Consider the following 14,619-nt stretch of genomic DNA (forward strand, 5'->3'; position numbering starts at 1 on the left):
TGTCGCTCAGTGCATATACTAAGTATCATGCTATGCTATGCTATACTACGCTATGTTTCCCATCTGGGTTATCATCCCTCATCTTTCTCCTCCCTCCTCACATGCCAGCCTTTCAACCTTGAATGTCACAGGTCACTCTCATTCCTACCTCTATGTCATTTCTGTGATGCAGACACCTGGTGTTCTGTGAAGAGCAGTACTGATGGGGTTCATTGCAACTGGACAAGGAAAGTCATGGAGACATCCATGTAAACCAGTGGCCTGCATAATGGACTCGGATCTTTACTAGGAATGCCTGAGATCATGAGCCAAGGTCATTGTCCTGTTTAGGAAAAGTGTACTGAAACATGGGCAAGATCCCAGTGGACATATCTAATAGTGATTCTCAGTCTTCCCGAGTAAGATGTAGGGTTGAGAAGGCAGAAACTGTGTGACTGGAGGCTTAAGGCAGTTCCAGGGATCAGAACCACCACCTGAGAAAGTTTAATGCTAATGTGCATGAATTCTTCTGGACTACTTCTCACTTAAAGAGCCACATAAAGCACATACCCTGAAAATCTTGTAGGCATCACCATCACGACTGACATTGACAGGTTCATAGTACAAGCCATCAAAAAAGGTGGTTTTGACTGGGGTACACTCCTGGGTCTTGTCATCTTGCAGGTTGAGTCCATTGTAGTAATAGCCATGTAATTCACTCAAACGAAGCCGGTAGTACACCTGGGAGGTGAGAACAACAGATGTAAAAACAAGGAAAGGTCCCAGGCAGGTGCAAAATTCTGCTTCACCAAAGCCCTTGACTTTGGTGAGCCAGCTCTAAGACAGTGATACAGTATGAGAACTCTGTCTGTTATACCATGAAAAACTTTCATGACTGCAGACTGAAAATGTAGAAAGTCCAGTGAAAACTATGTGACAGGATTTACAGTGCAGTCCGTTCTAAAGCATCCTCATTGTGCAGCATGTACCCACTCTCTCACTTCAAGACATAACTGTCTCTGAAAGCATGAAATGAGCAGGATCTCTATAGTTTTTCAAAAGTATGGATCTTTCTTTCTTTCTTTCTTTCTTTCTTTCTTTCTTTCTTTCTTTCTTTCTTTCTTTCTTTCTTTCTTTTTCTTCCTTCCTTCCTTCCTTCCTTCCTTCCTTCCTTCCTTCCTTCCTTCCTTCCTTCCTTCCTTCCTTCCTTCCTTCCTTCCTTCCTTCCTTCTTTCTTTCCTTCCTTTCTTTCTTTCTTTCTTTCTTTCTTTCTTTCTTTCTTTCTTTCTTTCTTTCTTTCTTTTTCTTTCTTTCTTTCTTTCTTTCTTTCTTTCTTTCTTTCTTTCTTTCTTTCTTTCTTTCTTTCTTCCTGCCTTCCTGCCTTTCTTTCTTTCTTTCTTTCTTTCTTTCTTTCTTTCTTTCTTTCTTTCTTTCTTTCTTTCTTTCTCTCTCTCTCTCTCTCTCTTTCTTTCTTTCTTTCTTTCTTTCTTTCTTTCTCTTTCTTTCTTTCTTTCTTTCTTTCTTTCTTTCTTTCTTTCTTTCTTTCTTTCTTTCTTTCTTTCTTTCTTTCTTTCTTTTTCTTTCTTTCTTTCTTTCTTTCTTTCTTTCTTTCTTTCTTTCTTTCTTTCTTTCGACATACTGTTAAAACGTGTAATGCTGCCATGCATTACAAAATTAAATATTACACTACCAGCTTTGAAGTGTACAACTGCTATTTTTTTTTTTAAATCACTGAGGTGTCTGTTTATATACGAAAAAGAAAAACACAGACAGAAACAGAGAGATTATATGTGGGCATTGGAACTGTCATTCTGGATGTCCCTAGATTAAAAGAACAAAACCCGGGGGATGTGTCTTACGCTCTCAGCAGATAACTCTCGCTCAGGCTGAAGAAGAAAGACACTCTGATCGACAGCTCTCAGAGCACAGTAGGAGTTGGCAGCAGCTTCAAGGTGGAGACCGATGTTAGAGCCTGGGAGACCCCAGAGAATTTGAGCCGGAGCTGAAAAAGAATAAATCAAAGACAAATAGAAATTAGGAGAATCAGCTTGGCACATAGATCTAAATCTTGCCTTTCACCAGCACTCATGCTATTCTCTATTCTCTGTGGGGCAAAGCTCCTGCTGTTAGACAGCCCTTCTGAATCAGTGAAATTCACTGAAATTCAGTGAAAATTCCTAATCACTATAATTCCCTAGTCATCTCTTCCTCCCCACTCTATTGAGAACTTAGTCTGAGTTTGAGCATATGTGTCAATTCCAGGGACAGCTTCTCAAGTTACGAGGCACGTCTGTACCTTTTCCATTCCTAAATGCCATCCTGAGTGCAGAGCTCATAATGAAGTCATTCCCTAACTCTTCCCTCAGGAAAAAAAATAATAATAATAAAAAAAAATGAAGGCAGGTGTAGCCCTTGATAAGAAAGCAAAGGTTTTCACCTTGTTCTTGAAGCATATATCACTGTGTATCCAGGAGCTGTCAGCCACTATCTCCCCGTGAGGATGCACTGTGTAGAGCAACAGTCTGGCACTGGGGGCAAGCTTCTCACTGACAGTCAATGTAATGGAGAATGTACCTCTGGGAGCTGTGGAAGAAACATGGAACAGGGGAAAAGAGACCAACAAAACAGATTAGACATGCCTCAGCTTTGGTGGAAGGACTACATATTTGTTCATAACCTACCTCCTATCAGCAAAATGCCAGATACAAACTAGACAATGTTGAGAGCAGGATACTTTACAAAAAGGGTTCTGAGCTCAGTATAAGCTGGACAGCAAAATCTGTGCATGATTGCTACAAAAAGAGCAAAATTTTGCCTTTGGATCTCAAACCTAGAACTTCCTATATCAGATGAGATAGAACAGTTATATAGACCAGCTAAGAGAACATTCTTTTAACACTAAGAACTATGAAGTTCTTGTCAATATGGATGACAGCTACTAGAGCAGGGACTAAGCTTTCAAATATATTTTGGTGAGTTACACATTATCGCATACCTTACTATTGGTTAGCCACCAATACTATGGGAAAACCACACGGCTTCAAGCTGATTTAATGAAGGGAGAACCATGTGACGTGACTGCTTTTTGATGAATAGAATGCCTCTCTGTAAACTGTGGTGAAATACATACTGTGCAGCCATAGTGCCTGAGTACCCGGAGAAAGACCAAAGATGGCAAATACTAAACTACAAGTCCTATATGTAGAGTGAAGCTTACTTAAGACACCTACTGAAGACTGGAAATGGACCTGGTTCTGCAATAAAATATGTTTTTAACAATGAAAAAAAGTTAGTTCTATTTGTTGCATTTGCAGGATTAAATTCTTTTCATTCATTGGAGATTTCCAAAACTTCAGTGAATTCCAAGCAGTTAATTGCTAAATATCCCTCTCAAACGGGACACGCATTCTTTAAACTTCAGAAAGTTTTAATTTTCTAATTGGTGAAGGCTTGGATGTCACAGAGTAACTGAAATTGTAAATACTCCTTGAAATAAAGAGATAAAGGAGAAATAAAACAGAAAAGGTTACATTCCTCCTGTTTTCATCTTTCAACTAACAAGATCAATTTGATTATTATATGGAGTATTAGAATCTGCATCAAAAGTGAATGATACTGTAAGTGGTGAAAGGTGATGAAGTTTAAGAACTAGCACCTGATTTAGCTGTAGTTTCCTGCTTTCATCCCATCTTACATAACTTACTAATGCTCTGCTGCTGGGAATGACGCTTTGAAGTAACAGCAGTAATACAGCCTAGAACTTACCATGAGAGATGCTGACTTGCTTTTGGCCACTGAGAACAATTTTTCCTTTTGCCGTCACCTAAGCATAGAAAAAATGTGTGAGACAGAATCAAAAGCACCTCCTACTTTCCCCCACGAAATCATTGATATTGAGTGGTATTCTGAGAGGTTTCAGGGGCTATCAAGTCGAGCTGTGATTTATAGCCACTGGCTGACCTGGAGATTTCTGCCTTATATAGTGTTCAAGAGAAGGTGGAAGAAAAGAGGCATTGTGGGAATTGAGATAGCGCTTACCACATAATAGAAGTTTGTGTGGTTGGCATTCCTATACCCTTTTCTGTTCAGGACATAGTGAACATTGACCTTTCTCTGCTGGCCACAGCTTAGTTTCTCCCCCACTGGCTCAATTCTCACAAAGCTGTTGGTCCGCGAGTAGAAGCGACGGACGAAGAACAAGGCTTGGGGTTCATTGTCATTTCTCCACATCAAGAAGTCTGCACAGTCATCTGGTGCCTGCCTGGCCTATGATGCAGAAGAGGTATACATGAGGAATCAACAAAGTGGAAAACAATAAATTGGCAGGTGAGACACAAAGGCATCTTCCCTCTAAAATATTCTGTCGGGAAATTGATTTTGTGGGGCTGTTTTAGCTAAGAGCAAGAGCTGAAGAGCTGTGAAAAATTTGTGTTCCTTCAGTCCACAGCGGAAGCATTTCTGGATACCTCAATATATCCACACATCCATGGCACATTGCAGGAGGAAGGTTATTTCAGATTCTTGTTGGACTGGGACAGGTTGTTAGGACTTAATGTTGAGTTGGAATGGCTTTGGTTTCAAACACCATGCTGATTCTCACCTCCTCCCATCAAAACAGAGAAAAAGCATGAGAACATGAGAAGAACATATTGTGGTAATGGGCATGGACGTGTGACAGCAGAAATGCAGGGAAGAAGGTGGGTGTGCAACCAAGCTGGGTGGGGAAGGCAGGGCAGGCTGTGAGGAAGGTCCTCTAGTCCACAGAATAAAAAGAAGGAAGATGGCAGCAGAAAGGGCTTCTGAGCTGAGGAAAAAGTAGGGAGGTGATGAAGATCACTGCAGCCAAAACGCTCCTGAGGTGCAGTCTGCTGCTTCTCAAGAATTAACATTTTCTCATACTAGTTTCGCACAAGTTGCAGGTGGTGGTGGACTAAGTGCCTGCTTTCCTCACCTGAAACAATTCTGCCAGTACCCACTGTTTGCTTCTAATTCCTCTCTCTGATGAAGTATTTTTTCAGGAATTAAACTGGGGCTTATACTTACTCTTAGCTTAAAACTGGGATCAAAGAATTCAGACGTGTTGATGGAAAAGGCAGCAATGCCATTCTTGTCAGTAGTATAGTTGGCATGGTATTCTCCATTGACCTCCAGCACGACTATCCTATTGGCAAGAGGCTTGTCATCCATATTTTTCACACTGATCTGAACACAAAAAATACAGAAAGGATTCAGGTTAAAAAAAAAGAAAAAAAAAAAAGAAAAATGGTGAGAAATTCTCTGCTCACCAGAGGATAATAAGTTAAGCACTAAGGACATTTGCAGGGAGTAGAAATCAAGAGTGAAATGTATTTTAAAGGCAAATGGGTAAACTGTAGAATTCAGTAAGCTTCTGGACATCCATATACAACCTTCCTTCTGCACTGCATATAAGAACAATTCTGAATAGCTCATCCTCATTTCTGTGCCTGGGTTTATCCTGAATGTGCAGGTTGGGAAGAATTTGGGTGTGCTCTAGCACTTGTACTGCTCTAAGTAAACATCCCCATGACTGTGTGATGCAATGTAGGGTAAATTTTGCCTTCAGTTCAGGCACTGCTGTTGCTGGGGTAGTTTCTTGCAGACCTGTCTTCACCACATATGACCTTTCACTTACCCATCTCTCAGGCATTCTCTAATTATGGCTGAGGGCATTATCGATACAATTTTCTTATTTTTTCTAGGAACATCTAATGTAATGACAGAACTATGCAGCAATCATTGCTATGCAACATTATCAAGGGAAGCTATCAGTACATAGTAAAGGGGCAGACATAAACAGGGCAACATAGAAATCATGCTGGACCTGAGGGAGTTCTTTCTAAATGTATCTTCTCAGCTACTCACCTCACCAAAGTAAGGAATTCCCCTCTTGTAATACAGATCCATATTCCTGAACATCACTCTGTCATTTTCTTGGTTGACTGCAACATAGTCATAGTCTTTTATCTGGATACCTGTAAGACACACCCAGTATAAAGGGGAGGAAACAGAAATGGGCAGAAAACGGTTTCTTTTGAAAAGTAATATGGAGAAGTGGTGTTCTGGAGGGAGAGCTCCACATAAAATGGTGATAGCTCACTGTTTGATGCACAGATTGGGATCTAGGAGATTCCTCTCAAGAAGTATTACCCTTTAGATTTACTCAACTACTTCTCAACCTTCACTTAGTGTTACCTGTCCCATTTTCAGTGACAGTGGTTTCTACATTGAGCGTGGCATACATCCTGGCATAACTGCGGTAGAGCTGGAAAGTTTTGGTGGAGATGACAGTGCTGAGACAACCATCCTTCCCAAGCTGAAAAAAAGAGCACAAATAGAAAAGCCCATTGTTCTCAAGGTTTGGAAAACTGCTCCTTAACCTATATTATCAGGTCTCTGAAGAGCTTCATGCCTCTGCTCACATTTCCTTCAGCTTTTGCTTTCTACTCACTCCCCTTCTACCTTACACTTCTTACCCTCCAGCTCCCCACCGTTTCATGGGGAACTCTCTCTCCTCCCTCCCCCTCATCCTCTCTGCACTCACATCCCTTCTCAAACACACTTTGTATGATGCTTGATCTCTCTTATCAGAGCTTATTTCTTTAAAGCACTTTGAACCTGATCTAGTTGAGAAATTAATAATCAGTTTAACAATGTGTCCTCAAAGACTCCCAGCAGAGGTCTGCTGATTATCCCCAGTAAGAGCACAAATCTAGCATTTTAGGAATAATCACAAATTCATAGTTTTATAAGCTTCCATCCCTCATACTGACTCTTATGAGTCAGAACTTAAATTTCTATTGAGAAATTACTTCCTTTCTCCCCCTTTCTTGAAGGGGAATGGCAAAAGCCAGTCTCCTAATGAGGTCATTGGTAAAAACTACCTTTATGGTCTTTCAGCATTGCCTGTAAGATAGTGAGACAAAAATATGCCTCTGGGATTATCTCTCTGGTGTTCCCCAGGAAATGAATGGGGCCTTCATACACTGTGTTACATGTTGAGTAGTCAAGTTCACTGGGAAGAAAGGCTTAGCCCTGTATCATACCAGTCCGGTGACAGCTTCACAGGTTGGTTTCTGGCTTTGCTTACATCGTGGGTTATAAAAGCGCTCCTGACACACATTGATTCGGACATTCCCTTGCACTGGTTGGCCATAGGTGTACCTAGGAGAGGAGGAGAAACAAGAATCCAATTACGTCAAATTAGCATGAAACCTGCAAAGACTGTGGGATATTGCAGGCTCTAAATCCCTCAGAAGTGCCAAGAGCACAGTCAGAAGAGAAGCTAGGAATTAGGACCAGTTAGCCCTACCTGAATTCCCTTCAACTATTTTTAGACAGTCTTTGGCACCTTATTTTAAAAGCCCACCTTACCATTGATTTGGTGTAGCCATTCTTTAACGTCTGCAGCTGGAAAGGGATGCTGGACTCAGGTTTGGGATATTATTCCCTCCTGCTTGCTTTTCCTCATTATTGCCTTACACAAAGCAGGACGTATTGCAGTCCTTGGTGCTCAAGCTTATGCCACTCTGTCTTTCTGCCGAAAGACGAAAATGTTACAGCCAGAAATCCTATTGATAGACTGTCCTCCTGTACTATTTCTCTCCTTCTCTGTACTAATAAAATCAACAGCTATTGAGCATGTACCATTTGATACCTTCAGACTGTTGAACACACTCAAATCCTACCAGTTCTAATTCTTCTGTGTAGCAGAGTGGAGTTGTTTCATGCCATGGAAGCCATAGCTAAATGAATTCCTACAGTCCACACATGAATCAGCAGCAGGTTCCTTGTTTCACAGCATGTCACACCTTCCTCTTTCCCATGTTTCTTGTTCACAGATGTGTTATTCTCAGCTTTAATACTTACGATGCACAAACATTCACCCTGATTTCTTCATCAAAGAAAGAGATCCTCCTAGGCACACTAGTTGTCACTTCAAACTTCGGCAGCACTGGGAAAGCAAGATGAATATGATTGATCAGCAGTAGCATGCCATAGGCAGGTGTGTATGAGGAAGACAGTAAAAAAAATAGTTGGGAAAAGCATTTTCACCAACATGGGAGAGAGAAGTCTGCCTAGGATTTCGCTGTAGAATATTATTGGACAATATATTTAACTTAAGCGGTAAGATGAATAATTTTTAAATGCAATAATAACCATCATAGTAATGCTAACAGCCACAGTAGAAACTATGATAAATGACTTTAGTTGGGCATGCATCTTTTCAAGGGAAATGTGGGAGTAACACTGATGTCTAAATGTAGTTAAGCCCTGTAGAGCAGAAGACACTATGCAATCCTGCCCTACTGAAGGAGAAAGGCCAATGATTAAGTGAAACAGTAAAACCAAACAGGTCCCACTCCTTTGTCACACCCACTTTTCAGCCTCTTCTTTATCCCAGGTCAGCAGCAATAAGAAAAACACAGCTGGAACAGGACTTTTTCTCATACACCTGTACACAGGAGACTGAAATGTATGAAAGAACTCCAGAGGGTGAGCAGGAAAGGTGCTTTACTGTCATAAAAAAAAAATAAATAAATAAAAAAGAAAGAAAAAGGAAAAAAGGCTGGGAGTTGTCCAAGCCTTCTCTAGGCATTAGTAGGGAAAACCTGCCACAACCTATAAGATGAAAAAATTGTAAAATTAAAATGAATTGTGTGACTCCCCTGTAAGGGGATCACTATGAACGCTTTGGCACCTCCACTGCTAATTACTTTCCATCTTGCACTTCCACTGGTTATCCAGCCTCTCCCAGTAACGACCTGGTAACCATCATCTACTGTCTGACAGAAAACCTCTTCAGATTTCTGCTGCATATTTTATCCTAGTGCCCTTCATACGGTGATGGCCTCCACAAAACAGGACAGAAATGATTCAGGAGTCATTAATTTTGCCTTTGAACAAGTGAAGAACGTAACACCTGAGTGATAGGACATGGATCTTAATTCCTGAAAAATGTTGTCTCTTTCAGCATTTCTTTTTTCCTTCTTGCCTTCACTTGCTCCACCCAACTCTCTCCATGTGTTTCTTTCTTAGACATAAACAGGATATTTCAAACACCAACACCTCTTATCTGACTTAGACAGAGCCAGCCTCTGACGCAATGAAGTTCACAGCACTTGCTTACCATATTCCTCCACAGTGAAGAAGTGGTACTCTTTATCCCCTGACTTCTTTTCCACAATGATGTGGTAGGACCCCAGGATTGGCTCCTGGATTAATGGGAAGGAAAGCTGGACAATGCCATGTGTAGATGTTACGTCCAACCACTGCAGAATCTGGTTTTGCTCTGGGTCCTGGAGAGTGGGATAAAAAGAAAAATGAAAAACTTTGTCACCCTCTTATTTGTCTTCTTTTAAGTTTTGTATCCTGGCATGCTGGCTTAGTGCATTACTGTATGAACGGGAGTTTGGGCTGATGACCTGTGTTCTGATTTACCATTAGTTTTCCAGATCTCTTTGTGCATTAAACAAGCCTACATTTTTTAAAAATTGATTATTAAAATTACTTGAGAAGGAACCACTCTTAACCTCTGCAGTAGTATGTAATTATTTTCTATCCAAGGAGTGGGATAAGTGCATGGTGCAAGTGCATGGGAAAAGGTGAAAACTACATCTTCTATCATCTAAAGATGTTAAGTCTTGTTGACCTAAATCAACGCTGACTTCCAAAGATTCTGGGAGAAAACTTTCAGTTTTAAAGTTGCATTAAATCAGTTTTAATAGAGGTGGAAAGAAGACTCACATCTTCTGACTTACAAAAATTTGACACATTTGACATTTGTGATTCTTAAATCTAATACATCTCTATTAAGAATGAATGATTCGAGCTTTATTCACAATTCTGGTAAATATTCGTGCATAGTATTAGATATGAACCTTTTTCACAGAAGCATCTGAAAGTGCAATACTTGCATACTACAGCTGGTATCATCTAGGTACACTTTTCTGTGGGCCTTCTGCCATAATCTGTGTCTGATAAGTTTTCTAAATCATGATGGAAATAGATTTCATTTGTTTTGGATACTCGGTATTCACAACAGGGCTAGTGAGGAGTATGCATTTGAAATGGCAAATGAGAAAGCCATGTTTTAGGAATGCTGAAGCATTGGAAAGGCTGCGACCTTTCCAAAGAAATTTGCACTTTAGTGATGTGGCATCTCTTACCTCAATGATGATTCGGGGATACTGGAGGAGGGAAAAAAAAAAAAGAAAGAATAGAAAAAATGATCAGAACATCAAGAAATTAACTGTGCAGCTTGAAAAATACTAGACCATAAAGAGCACTGTGAACCCCTTTCTCTGAATACAGAAGACTGTGTCAGGGAAATGATTTGAAATTCTTGTCTGTAATTGAAGAGATAATTCTAGGGGGATAACCTGTTTATGAATTTATCTTTTCTACAGAAGCATCCAATCTCTTTCTACAGATCTGGGGCATGTGAAGTGAAGTGGCTACAATATCTGAGCACTGTGAGATATTTCCAGGAGTGCTTTCAGAAACTTTGCCCTCTATAAAGACAGGAAAGAGATAAGGTGTCAACTTACAGAAGTTCTCCAAAAATAGCAGAGGCCTGTTCCAGTCCCTTCTTATTCAATATACAAGTGAGAGAGTCTATGTGAAGAGGCACCCCAAGAGAGAGCTTGAAAAATCTTGACTATCACTCTTACTTACTGTCTCTTGAACAGGTCTGAACTGGCTATCCAAACTGACCACACGAAACATCACTGAAAAAGATATACAACAAAAAATTTTCATTTACTTTAGCAGTGGTAAGTTACTTTCATTGTATAACTGAAACAAAATTTGTTCAGGCTTTTAGGAGGAACTAATAAGTACTTGGAGAACTAGAGAACTAGAACGGATTTTTTTTTATCCTAGCCAGTGGAAAACAAAACAGAACAAAACAAAACACTTATCAGCTGAAATGCCTTTAATACTGACCATCCAGGACTAAATTAACTTATAAAGTGAATACAAATATCCTATATTATCGTCAGTTGTTCTTGAAGGATTCAGTACTTTGGAATGTTTCCTAAGAAACTGCCTATACAAATCACTTCAATAAAACAATCAAAATGAAGGAAGAAGGTATCTTTATTCTGATTTTAAACCCTGCAGCACTCTAACTTGCTTGTACAAAAGGTACAACTAACTATAACACAGACAGTAGTCATTTAACTATGGTAATTAAATTAGCTCTAAGAATTAGATTAGCAGTTAACTATAAAGAGCTGTTGACAGGAAATGACATGCTCAAATTATTTTTATGTGAAATTTAATTCCAAGCTTTACCTACTATTTTCTGTATTTTTAAGGATGCTCTTTACGTGATTGATCTTAGTAAATCTGGCAGAACTCAAAATTATGTAAATGAAATTAACTCAGAAAAGATACATGAACCCTATTTGTTTCTTGCAATTCTGTGAATTGGTTCTGTTTTTCACTGACTTTTGATGAGCCCAAAGTCAGATGACAATTACACACTATCTGATGACAATTATACACTACCCACTGCCTTCGCAGTCTGTGGTCTTTTCCTCCACAAGAGAAGTCCTTGTCATTCTTGACCCACCCTTGCACTCATTTTCCCAGGTCACTATCTGAGTCAAACTCCCCAGCCACCTTTTTGTCCTGGTTTGTAGATGGGTTTGTCCGTCTGGATGAAGAGAGTGTTATCCACATTTTCGATTGCCACTGATCTTCTCTCAGCTAAGTTGACTGTGGAGCCTTTGGCAGAGAAAGAAATGAATGCCAAGGGGTCAGAACCAGCAGGAGGAACCTGGAAAGAAACAAAACCCCAAAAGAAATGTGTTAAATGAGGCATGTTGAGGTGCCCTGACGCTTTGGATTCTTGAGTAAGATACTGCCTGTGAAGTGAATCATTAATAGCTTGTGCTAAGTCATGAGAAACCCCACATTTACCAGTGACATAGTCTCTGGTAAACTATGCTGTGGAAATCTCTGTCACCATGTAGCAAGGTTTTAAGCTATGCCCTATCCTAAGCATTTCCTCATCTCATGTAGCTACGTGCCTACAGGCAAGTTTCCTAGCTGTACAGCTTAGTTCTGAAGTGTTTATCCTGCTGCTTTCTGGAAGACATAATCTTGGGTCTCCTCTGTCATATTTGTCTTGATCTTGCAGAGTCATAGAAAAGGGAATGAGCATTTCCCTTCTGGATTCTCCAGTGACTCGACAATTCTCCCTTAGCAATTATGACAGTTCCATAGGACACATGCACCTGGGATGGCAATTAAAAGCCTATTCACTCTATGAATGGAGATGAAAAGCCTTTCTCCAGCTCTCCTCTACAGCCCAAATATCTTTCTTTTCTTTCTTTTTTCTTTTTCTTTTTTCCTGTCTTTATTGTCAGCTTTTCCAACAGCTTTTTATTATTTTTTTTTGTCATATTGTATGCCTGCACTTTTCACCTTTATGCTCTCACTGACAAAGACAGTGGCACTGAAATATTTCCAGCTTCTACACCCTCTTTAGTAGTCTCAAAAGAGAAAATACCTTGAACTCGCAACACTTGAAGAAATCATTCTTTGTTACAAACTCCTCAAAGAGAGTTGTCTGGATGTTGTTGTATTCCAGGACAACACTCAGTGACAAAGGCTCGCTGAGGCTGTGGAACTGCACACAAGCGGTCTGTGGAGAGTCGCTCCTCACTACTGTTGGTACCAGCAGCACATACTGACTGCAAGAAGGCAAGACCAGTTCAGAGAGTTCAGTCATAGAGGAAAGCAATAACAAACAGGACAGGAAAACGCCACAGAAATGCTATACATATGAAAGAAATAATGCATGACAGAGCTGATGATTTGGGTCTTCAACACAATATGAATCACAGTCTTTTCTTGGTAATTGGATCCATTCCCTCCTTTCCCTCCACCTCCAGCTTTGCTCACTCATATTGCCTTTATTGCTATTTTCACTTGCTTAAGTCAGAATGGATGATATTCAAAGATCAAAAGTAAAATAACAATAAAAAAATAAAACCAACAGTGTATCTGACAAAGCTAAACACTTCACAGTGCTCTCCTTTAGCACTTCTGAGAAGGGTTAAATCCCCTTCTCAAATGGTGTATTTTTGAAAACTGTCACTGAAATCTTTGATTTTCATAAAGCCATAGACACCGACAGTGCTGTATAAGCCCTCATAGCACAGCAAGTGTAGAAATAACAGTAACAATAATAGCAACAGGATTACTGTTTAGCATAGCTCCTTGGAACCAGACATTATCTGCCCTATAGAACACTCTCACTCTGTACTGCCAATATGTACTTCTCCCTGATCATTAGTATTACTTGCTAACCTAATATTGAATGTCCTCTCAATGCACTTCAGATTTCACCTACTCTGGTTCTAGGTTTCTGTCACTCAGATCAGATTTTGTAGCAGTTTTATGATGGAGAACATCATTCCAAACCATACTTCAATGTAATCTACTTCAATTTCAAACATATTTCAGAATCTAGGTTACATTACATAGCAATGTTCCATGATAAATTAACTAGAAGGAAAAAAACCTGAAATAAATTTTGTTTCATAAAAACACATAAGGTATTATCTCTTACGGTTCAGAAGACACTGTGGTTATCCAGCTCAAGCAGAAAATACTGAGAAGTATCCTTGACCACATCTCTGTCCTTGAGGAAGAAAGAAGAGAGACTGATCTCAAGTGGACAGCCTGTCTTCTGGCTTTTAAACTGGCCTGGGATGGTGCTCCTCCTTCCCAGCTTCAGTCATATTCTAACAAAAAATATCTACATAAAATTTGCATAGGTTCATCTTCCTCTCACCTGTATGTTCTCACACTCTTAGAATTCTCAAACAACAGATTAGGAAAGCTCTCATACTTCACATAGCTTTGTGAGCTAGCCAAACCGGTTCCTGCCAATCTGTTTTATTGAAGCTTAGCTCTGTGATTAACGTCATTGTGTGAAGGTTGCTTAATGTTTCAACTTGTTAATTTTTGCCATTGCTAAAGTATTTCCTTGTTCTGTGAAGATTTTTCCCTAGAAATATCTCACCAAACAGAAGTAATCATAACACAGGGCTATTGTATGCCTACATAGGGATCTGGGCAGTAAAAATACAGCATACAGAAGGAAACCTCTATTCCTACTCTGTCTTTGTTACTGCACACAGTACCATTCAGGAATGGTGTTGGCTAAATATCTACCATTGTCTACCTGTCAGTGGACAGGACAAGTATATCTCTAGGGAAAGGAATTTTATAACCTTATTTTTTTTGTTCACTCATCTGTCAGTCATCTTTTTCTTCCACTCCTGCTCCCCTCATCATAGAACATTTAAGCCTGTTGGTGAATTTTAAGTAAATCTGACCAAGAAAGAGAAATTTTAGAATAGTCAAGCTATACATATATAATCATAACATAATTCTCATTGAAAAAGACCTCCTGATATTGTCTGGTCCAATAGTTCATTTTAAGTAAGGCTAACTTCAAAGCTTATCCAGTCAAGTTTTGAGTATCTCCAGGGATGAAGAGTCCACATCATCTGCTCCCATGCTTAACCATCCATTGTTGTGAAAATATATTTTTTTTTCTTTAAATCATAATTTCTGTTACTATATTTTGTGTCTTGTCCT

The 14,619-nt window shown here is 39.6% G+C and overlaps 1 protein-coding gene across 1 annotated transcript in view; it reads right to left on the reverse strand.

Moving 5' to 3' along the window:
- The window catches only part of LOC308195393 (ovostatin-like), a 30,440-nt gene extending 16,702 nt beyond the window's left edge, over nucleotides 1-13,738 (reverse strand). The window contains 17 exon segments of the mRNA XM_080592730.1: nucleotides 550-720; nucleotides 1,839-1,963; nucleotides 1,966-1,981; nucleotides 2,417-2,562; nucleotides 3,745-3,802; nucleotides 4,018-4,245; nucleotides 5,023-5,181; nucleotides 5,863-5,972; nucleotides 6,193-6,313; nucleotides 7,044-7,161; nucleotides 7,867-7,951; nucleotides 9,128-9,296; nucleotides 10,167-10,187; nucleotides 10,675-10,727; nucleotides 11,626-11,782; nucleotides 12,518-12,701; nucleotides 13,583-13,738. Of these exon segments, the coding sequence (XP_080448856.1) occupies nucleotides 550-720; nucleotides 1,839-1,963; nucleotides 1,966-1,981; nucleotides 2,417-2,562; nucleotides 3,745-3,802; nucleotides 4,018-4,245; nucleotides 5,023-5,181; nucleotides 5,863-5,972; nucleotides 6,193-6,313; nucleotides 7,044-7,161; nucleotides 7,867-7,951; nucleotides 9,128-9,296; nucleotides 10,167-10,187; nucleotides 10,675-10,727; nucleotides 11,626-11,782; nucleotides 12,518-12,701; nucleotides 13,583-13,647 (1,986 nt within the window). The 5' untranslated portion in view covers nucleotides 13,648-13,738.
- Between the last annotated feature and the right edge of the window lie 881 nt (nucleotides 13,739-14,619).

This window comes from Anser brachyrhynchus (assembly GCF_964034855.1).
Source record: "Anser brachyrhynchus genome assembly, chromosome: 1".
NCBI lineage: Eukaryota > Metazoa > Chordata > Aves > Anseriformes > Anatidae > Anser > Anser brachyrhynchus.